Below are 9,619 nucleotides of genomic sequence, written 5' to 3'. Positions count from 1 at the left end.
TTAAGTATTTATGTCTTTGTCGTTGTAATGAATCATTAGAGACTTTACGAAACACGACGGTTAGGGGAGGACGACGAATATCGAATACGCTAGAGCGTAAAAGCATATACAGTCAACATAGCCATTTTATTAGTTACGCACCCTTTCACAAAGACAACGACCGGCGGTATCTCTCTCCCTCCCCTAATAATAATAGTAATTGAATACAGAGAGACCCTGGTTCAATTCCTGACAACTCCCTGTTTAACTGCAATAACATTGCCATAGCCATATATGCACATATATATATATATATATATCATCTTATTGAGCCATAGTAACTAGTCAAAAATAAAAGGGTCGAAATTTGGTCATTTTTTGAAAATTTTCCTGTACTATTATATTAGTACAGGGATTTTTTAGAAAAATGCCCAAAATATCCACTTTTTTTATTTCAATAATTATGCGATAATTTTGCAATATATGCACATATATTGTGTTATCTTATTGAGCCGTAGTAACTAGTCAAAAAATAAAAGGGTCGAAATTTTGTCATTTTCCAAAATTTTCCTGTACTATATCATGAAAGAACGACTCAACTGACACATTTTTAAAATATCATTTTTTTAGCTTTTTGGGCTATTTAGACCTTGTGGTATATTCAGATATTCAAAATTATTGAATTTATGTCATAGGAAACCCATTCAAGTGCACAACAATGGTGTTAATTGCACAGCAAGCTGTGTAATGTTGTTTTAAACATATGTCAAAAGTGGTTACTATAGCACAATTGACATGCGCAGAACCCATTATTCGTCTCTGCGCAAGTTTATTATGCAATAGTATAGTAACCATTTATGTCAACAACAAAAAAGGGTCGATAATCGGTCATTTTTCGAAAATTATGCAATAGTAACCACTTTTGACTGAAATATATATATATATATGTTATCTATATATAAATTTACGTAAGGGCAAAATTCGGTAAATCTCGGTTTATTTCTAGAATTTTTACTCGATGGTATATAAAGTTGGTTCATACTTTCGGTACTGATTTTAACCATCTGATGTAACCCTGTTTACTAATTAAATTGAGTTAGGTAATTAGTTATTGACGATTAAAATGAATTTAGGTTCAACGATTTGCCCCAAATAGGGGTGTTTTCCGATCGTGGTATACACTGTCTAATGGATGTCCATCTTGAAAAATACCCGCCACAAAAATACGAGGAGGCTTCGCATTTTCCTATCTCCTCCTACGATAATTGTTTTTAATAGCTGAAAACTGGTTGAACAGCTAGAGTACAGCATCATAATGTTGAAGACAGGCCGATTTTCTTAAAAAAATACTATTTTGATAGATTTAATATACGATTATACAAATGTATTGATTTGCGATGAATGGAACATTCCAATCTCTGTTTCACAAGTGTCTATTCCCTCAGGCGTCGTAAAGGCAAGTACAGTACTGTATACTCGAAATTCGATCCATTTTTGTTTTCAATCTGTGCTGCAGAGGTTGGATATAATTTTTTTTTAACGGATATCGAGCTAGCGTTTTCACTCGCCGTATATTATGTACAAATCTTTATTATTGCAGTTAAACCACCCACATCATCACCTTTCCCTCACTGGCATGAGTAGCGTTGTAAAACTAGTAGAGAGGCCTACGGTACATCACATGCCCTAAACGCAGAACAACGTTGGTGGGTAGGGTAGGAACCAACTTAAGTATCAATTGGCTCTAAGAAACAATTGAAAACCATTAGGCCTACTAATTAAGTTGAGTTAGATAATTTAATATTTATTGACGATTAAATCGAATTTATGATTTTCCCCGAATAGAGGTGGTTTTCACAAATTGTTTTACATTATTATAAACATATACACGTCGTAGTGATGTATCGTTACATGTGCTGTACTATTTCAATCGACTAGGACGGTGATAGTTTCAACAAAGTATTACATCGCAATGTTATACTGTGTTTAGTGGTATATTATTTGTAAAACATGAAAGCAATTAATATTTCGTTACTAAATGGATAAAGAATATATTTTAACATTGTTCCTCTTTGCACCCATCCTCTTCCCCATCCCTCAACCCTAATGTTACATACAAAACACAAATTAAGTTTGTTTAAATTTGACTTAAACAATTGGTCTTATTTTGTGACAAGTTTCTCTTTCGGAAGTAATAGGGTGCTAATTTTAGTTGAGTACATAAATCACAGTGTCTATTTATTCGTTCCTGTAAACGACATGTATTATTGTCCTGCGTACGTATATTTGAAATCGCCAGTTTTTTAACGTTGACATTTATTATGTATTCGAGAACCATCTGTGGGCATGACCTAGATGGTACGCTCGCTTACCATCTAGTACAGAATAATGACACCTTTTAAGACACAATTGACATGCGCAGAACCCATTATTCGACTCTGCGCATGTTTATTATTCAATAGTAATCATTTATGTCAAAAAATGAAAGGGTAAAAAATCGGCCATTTTTCGCAAATTTTCCAAAAAAATGTCAAATTTTCAACCTTTTTATTTTTCAATAAAAGTGGTTACTATAGCGAATTATGCTATAGTAACCATTTATGCCAAAACTAGTTACTATAGCACAAATAACATGCGCAGAACCCATTATTCGTCTCTGCGCATGTTTATTATGCAACAGTAACCATTTAATAAAAAGGGTCGAAAATCGGCCATTTTTTTCGAAATATCCACTTTTTAAAATTCAATAATCATGCGATAATATTGCCATATATGCGCATATATTGTGTTAAAAATATGAATACAAATATGAATACCTTTACCTTTACCTTTATCATGATCTTATAGAGCCATATTAACTAGTTATGTCAAAAAATAAAAGGGTAAAAGTTTGGTTATTTTTAGAAAATTTTCCTGTACTATAGTACAAGAATTTTTTCGAAAAATGCCCAAAATATCCACTTTTTAAAATTCAATAATTATGCGATAATATTGGCATAAATGCGCATATATTGTGTTATCATGATCTTATAGAATCAAAAAATAAAAGGGTTAAAATTTTGTTATTTTTAGAAAACACAAGGATTTTTTTAGAAAACTGGGCAAAAAATCCACTTTTTAAAATTCAATAATTATGCGATAATATTGGCATAATTGCGCATATATTGTGTTATATATACGGCCGATGGGAGACTGTCTAGAAATCGCGGCGGGTGCTGTATATACTGGAGAGTGATGGTGTAATGGTAATATCGGACTAGCACGTGAGGCGTGTGGCGCAGTGTGTTGGACGTTGGACTACCGATTGTCAGACCTAGGTTCGAATCCAACTCTCGCCGCATTGCTTGTATCCGTAGGCAAGATACTTTACCTACGTTGCCTCTCTCCACCCAGGTGTATAAATGGGTACCCAGTTAGATCTAGACACAACTTTGCGCTGGTTACCGGCTGCATTATGGGAGTATATTTCCATACGTGTTTGATCCCAAAAAATACTGGGGTAATAATCCTTGTAAAGCGCCTTTGAGCATGATTACTCATGAAAAGGGCGCTATATAAATGTGGTATTATATATAGGCATGGGGTTCGAGGTTATCTGTACCATACTAATTGCATCCTTAGGCAAGATGCTTTACTCTCATTGCCTCGTCCTTCGGATGGGATGTAAAGCCGTTGGTCCCGTGTACTTAACAGTGCACGTTAAAGAACTTGGTACACTATTCGAAAAGAGTAGGGGATCGTCTCCCGGTGTGCTGATCTGGTAGGCGCTGCTGGCTGCCGTGGGTCCGTGGAGGGCCTAATCCGAATTTCCTCAGTTTCCAGTTGAGCTTGAGGACAAATATGAATACCTTTACCTTTACCTTTATCACGATCTTATAGAGCCATAGTAACTAGTTATGTCAAAAAAAAAAGGGTACAAATTTGGTTATTTTTAGAAAATTTTCCTGTACTATTAGTATAGGGATTTTTTCGAAAAATGCCCAAAATATCCACTTTTTAAAATTCAATAATTATGCGATAATATTGACATATATGCACATATATTGTGTTATTATCTTCAAATTTTCAAAAAATGACCAAAATATACTCTTATTTTGTGATAATATTGTGTAATCACACTCGATAGAGCCAGAGTATATTATTAAAAACAAAAAATCAAAAATGAGGCTTCAAAATCCAATCATCATATAAGACCTTTATCTACACACCCAATACAATAGTTAAAAACATAACTTCTTTTCCTCTCATAAAATTACTTTTAAAACAATCATCTGGTGTAACCAATAAAAAAGTTTTCATTTTTTTGTCATCTTCTCTTGTTTGGGTCTACTAACAGCCTCATTGTTCAATCATGATTGTCTGTCTGTAAACCAATCAGTGAGCACCTTAGAAAGGTGCAACATATAGCTACCTTCCACCAATCACAAAGCATGTTTCTTCACCTGTATTTTCTTCTTCTTCTTCCTCCTCCTCCTCTTCTTCTTTCTCTTCTTGATCTTTAATTAATTTAATAACAACAAAATAGTTTTATAATAGTTATATAATTGTCTATAAAAATGCTAATCACTGTACATAGAATTATTAGCCTAGCACATTGGACCTGGTAAAACCTTTTACAGGCCATAAACAATATAATAAGAACGGTGCTTAGAATTAGTTAGCGGAGTAGAGACATTGTACAGGTGTTTAATTGCACAAAAGTCAACATCCTTGCAATTGCACATTTCATACGCATCCAACAGCGAGCAACTCGCCAATTACAGGATGGATAAAACATAAAAAAACCTACACTAAATGCAATGTACCACTTAATCGTGAGGATGGATCAAATTGCATGGCATGCGATAGGTAATCAACCAATCAAATGTCAAGAATAAACTTGGTGTGTTTTTATTAATTATTATTATTATATTATTAATTATCTAATTAGCCAACTAATCAGTCTAGTCAATGTTTATTGGTTTCAACATTACATTAATTTTAAATTTGAAAGTATGCAATTTCTCTACCTAATCCATCTCCTTTTTAAAAATTGCTATACGTTTCACAATCTAATAAACTATAGTAGCCTTGAGCACTTTGTGGATATGTGCGCTTTATTATTCTTATTATCTTAAAATAGACTCCCCTCTTAAGGAGACAGGGGTGGCCACTGAAAAGGGTATCCGCTTAATATAATAGGGGTGTCTTCTCGATAAGGTCTCCCCTGAATAGGGATGTCTTCTTGATAAGGTCTCCCATGAATAAGAGTTTCTTTTCAATAGGGTGTCCACTTAGGGTATCTTCGGCTCGGCAACTCACTCACTTAAAAAGGTACCCTTGAAAAGAAGTGTTTTTTAATAGGGCAGCCCGCGAAATTTACCTCGGCATTCGGCAATGCCGAGGTAAATGCCGAGGTCCTGCTAGCTTACCACGGCATTGATTTGCCGAGGCTCTTTTTATTGATTTAGGCCTTGGAGTAAAATCAAGGCTACCACATACACAGCAAATAGATAGTTTTATGCCTACTGTATTACAGTTTTTTTCAAATTTACCTTCGTTACAAGTGAATTAAATATATCTTTAAATATTTGTACTGTACGTTGGAGCTATTATTAGGCCTAGGCCTAGACCGCTCCGGCGTTTACAACAACAACGAACCACGCTCAGCAGCTCTATCGTCGTATGATGTGAGTTTAGTGAGGCATGACAAATCACATGACTTATTGTTACTTGGCTGATCTGAGAGAATGGAAGAGTCCAACTTGTATTGGGGATTGAAAACCACGTGGTTTGTTTGCGTGGTTATTATTTAGAGAGCAAGCCGCGCCGCAAATGCGCTGTACATTATAACACAGCTATTTTTAGGTACAGTACAGTTAATGTGTGTGTGATTGAATACTAAAAATAGCTTTGGGGGCTGAACAAAAAAAATGCCGACGTGTTGCCGAGGTGGGCTTCGTTTACGTCGGCATTTTTTTGCCGAGGTCATTTCGTCCCAATTTCGAGGGCTGAATAGGGTGTATTCTTAATAGGGGTGTCTTCCTAATAAGGTGTCCCTTTAATAGGGGTGTCTTTTAATAGGGTGTCCCTTGAATAGGGGTGTCTTTTAATAGGGTGTCCCTTGAATATGGGTGTCTTTTAATAGGGTGTCCCTTTAATAGGGGTGTCTTTTAATAGGGTGTCCCTTGAATATGGGTGTCTTTTAATAGGGTGTCCCTTTAATAGGGGTGTCTTTTAATAGGGTGTCCCTTGAATATGGGTGTCTTTTAATAGGGTGTCCCTTGAATAGGGGTGTCTTTTAATAGGGTGTATTCTTAATAGGGGTGTCTTCCTAATAAGGTGTCCCTTTAATAGGGGTGTCTTTTAATAGGGTGTCCCTTGAATAGGGGTGTCTTTTAATAGGGTGTCCCTTTAATAGAGGTGTCTTCCTAATAAGGTGTCCCTTGAATAGGGGTGTCTTTTAATAGGGGTGTCTTTTAATAGGGTGTCCCTTTAATAGAGGTGTCTTTTAATAGGGTGTCCCTTGAATAGGGGTGTCTTTTAATAGGGTGTATTCTTAATAGGGGTGTCTTCCTAATAAGGTGTACCTTGAATAGGGGTGTCTTTTAATAGGGTGTCCCTTTAATAGGGGTGTCTTCCTAATAAGGTTTCCCTTTAATAGGGGTGTCTTTTAGTAGTGGTGTCCCTTTAATAGGGGTGTCTTTTAGTAGTGGTGTCCCTTTAATAGGGGTGTCTTTTAGTAGTGGTGTCCCTTTAATAGGGGTTTCCCAAAGTAGGGGTTCTACTGTATTAACTTACCTTTGGATTCTTCTATTTTTTGTTTCTTCAATTTTGCATTGAGTTTCTTTTTATTTCTGAAAGTGTAACAAAAATGAGATTGAATTGCATGAAATGGACGCAGACATACAAAGTGCTTAATTCAGTAGTATCCAGTGGCCATATTCACCAATCACAATTAAGTGAGATAATTCCCATAAATATTTAAGTATTTTATTTAACTTAATAAATGGTATTCACTTAGATAGGAGATTGTTTAAAATTTTAAGGTTTCCCTTAATGTGAATGGTGAATATGGCCACTGGTGTCTAGTAAAAAAACTTCTAATCCTCTCTTGATTTTTATCCTGCAGGGTGAATCTAAAACAACTCCTTCACAGGATGGAAAGTGGAAGGTCATTTTATGTGTAAAGTCTCAGATTGCAATCGTTGTTTCTTTCTTTAGGTCCTGTTTCAGCTGCATAAAAATAACCGGTAAAAAACGGTGTGAATAAATTAACCCCAATTTCTTGGAAGAAGAACAGGAAAATTTGTGCAGTGCAAAAATAACAGTTAAAAACAGCCATTCAATTCGGTGTTAGAACAACATTTAACCGGTTATTGCTGGGCAACTTTAAGCTGCAACACAAAATTATGGTTATTTGATTGAATTAACCGCCAGGACCAATTGCATTTAAACTGTTATTTTGGATAAAAAATTTATCAGAAATGCAGTCAATAAAAAATTTCATTTTAAATCTATTTTGAAATAAACGGTTTATTCGGCGCTATGCAGTAGAAACAGACTCTAAGGCACACAGCCAAGAATTGCCAAGTGTGTTGTTGCTATCCTCTAGGGAGGTTACAATCTGTCACTTGCATTGCATAATCATTCTTGTGTGGCAACCAATCAAATCATAAATACCTTTTAGCACGCTTTTTAGCAGTCTTTTCCTCTGCTTTGTTTTTATTATCTTCTAACTTTTTCTGGAATTCACTTTCTTTTTCGTCCTGAAATTTGCAAAATAAAAAATATAATTTATGGTTAATAAAAAAACGTGTTCTGTTTTTTGAAAAATGTTGAAGATTTTATAAAAAATAAAGAGCATACTTTCTCATTTTTATTATCAATGTAATCTTGTCGAATCTGTTCTCTTCGTCTATATCCACGATAAACATGAAATTCACCACTACCAGCACCAGCACTTGAACCTGAAACAGTACCATAAGAAAATAGTTAAAACAATACTACAGGTATAAGAATGAGGCATCCAAGTATCATACATACCAACATATGAAGTTTAAAAACTAGGTGTTTTTTTTTAGGGCAACAGCCCCCTCTATTTATTATCAAGACCAGGAGAGGTAAAGAGTGCAGTGCGTGACATGGAATCTTGTTCAGAAAAAAAACTACCAAATTATGACCGTTGTATAATGGCTTAAATATCGTCAACAAAACTTGTGTGTGTTAGATTTTTTTGGTTATATTTTAATGCAGAAACAACACATCTTTGTAATCTAGGAGAAAATGTGGGAAACCGGGAGCATGATGCTAGGCCGGGAGACAAGTCTAAAATACAGTATGGTAGTCTCCCGGCCAAAACAGAGTGTTAGCATGTATGAAGTATGTGACAAGAGAGTGATGCCAACAGAGGGTAGAGCGAGTGAGTGTGCAATAATGGCATATCTCATTATTGATGTGATGCAGCCTTAACCGATGTAGTATATCTGTAGTATGGCTCAACTCGACACTGACAAGGTATGAAATATCTTGCATGTATTATAGGTGTTACAGGTATATCAAGTTTACATACAATTTTGAAATGGAATGTGATAATGTAGTATAAGTGCAATAGCAAAGCAATTAAATTTACCCATTACATCACGGACAAACTCTGGGGCATCTCTGGGTTTCCATACTTTCCTTACTTCAGGTATAAACACAGCCTTTTCCTGAAATATGATCACATTAGTGTTGAAAGAGGAGCAATAATTGGATTTAATATCATAATTATTATACAATTTGTTTATTTTATTTAGCAGTTTGGTAAAATGTATCTTTCAATTGTAAAAGGATATTTAAGAGGCACCATATCAACCCTATCTATGAATTAAAGGGAAGTGGCTATCGGCATGGTCAAAACTGTTGCCAGTTTCACTGTACCAATACAGTAAGAAACCATGCATTAAACGCAGACTTAGTTGACATTTTGATTGGAAAAATTGGGTGTCCCTTTATACCTTCATGGGTATAGGTAGGTAGGCATACAAAAATATCTAGGCCTATATAATATATTAATTATTATTTTTTATTTTAATACAGTAATTGGGCGCTATTAAATTTAGCTAGGCCTCTAGTTAGTAGGGCAAGGCCTAGCCCTAGGTTAAGTTTAGCTAACAGTAGGTAAAACTACTACTAGGCCTAGTGGTAAAAGGTTTTACTCTAGCTTATAGTATCAGGGCATTAGTAGGCTAGCTAGGCCTAGGTCCTCCTCAAGCGAAGAATAGCTATAGAGGCCTAGCCTAGTAGGCCACTAGGCCCCTAGTGCCTACTTACTAGGCCTACTAGCTAGGCTACTACTAGGCTAGGCCTAACTAGCCAGGCTATGCATATGAAATTACCGGATTTTTCATCAAGCGTTCAATATGCAGGCGATGTTTGGCACTTGTAGACTTCGGAACAAATACAGGGTCTTTAGGTTTCACATGTTTCTTTTCTTCCTCTTCCTCGGTCATTTTTATACAACTTTCAATTAAATAAATTACAAAACAAAAACAACTCTCTGGGTTTTTTAAAGATCAAAAGAGCAGTGCGCCCTCAACTTACAATCAATACATTTGAAGTAATAATACAGTCAGTAGGTACTCTTTTCAATATCTTACAGCTGCTGTGATTGTTTACT

The 9,619-nt window shown here is 35.4% G+C and overlaps 1 protein-coding gene across 1 annotated transcript; it reads right to left on the bottom strand.

Annotated features, from left to right (window-relative positions):
* Positions 1-4,154: 4,154 nt before the first annotated feature.
* Positions 4,155-9,601, bottom strand: LOC140044675 (PRKR-interacting protein 1 homolog). The gene is made up of 6 exons (XM_072089288.1): positions 9,339-9,601; positions 8,591-8,669; positions 7,828-7,928; positions 7,642-7,727; positions 6,760-6,815; positions 4,155-4,475 (listed from the first exon to the last, which is right to left on the bottom strand). Exons 1-6 carry the CDS (start codon positions 9,450-9,452, stop codon positions 4,387-4,389), a joined length of 525 nt encoding a protein of 174 aa, XP_071945389.1. The 5' UTR covers positions 9,453-9,601; the 3' UTR covers positions 4,155-4,386.
* Positions 9,602-9,619: the final 18 nt, after the last annotated feature.

The sequence above is a fragment of the Antedon mediterranea genome, chromosome 3 (assembly GCF_964355755.1).
Source record: "Antedon mediterranea chromosome 3, ecAntMedi1.1, whole genome shotgun sequence".
NCBI lineage: Eukaryota > Metazoa > Echinodermata > Crinoidea > Comatulida > Antedonidae > Antedon > Antedon mediterranea.
This window is presented reverse-complemented; position numbering and strand designations above follow the sequence as displayed.

Coding starts and splice junctions, on each gene's coding strand:
- LOC140044675 (XM_072089288.1), bottom strand. CDS start 9,452: ATGACCGAGGAAGAGGAAGAAAAGAAACATGTGAAACCTAAAGACCCT. Junction 7,929..8,590: donor GTTTGTCCGTGATGTAATGG/GTAAATTTAATT, acceptor GTACTGTTTCAG/GTTCAAGTGCTGGTGCTGGT. Junction 4,476..6,759: donor AAAAATAGAAGAATCCAAAG/GTAAGTTAATAC, acceptor AATTAATTAAAG/ATCAAGAAGAGAAAGAAGAA.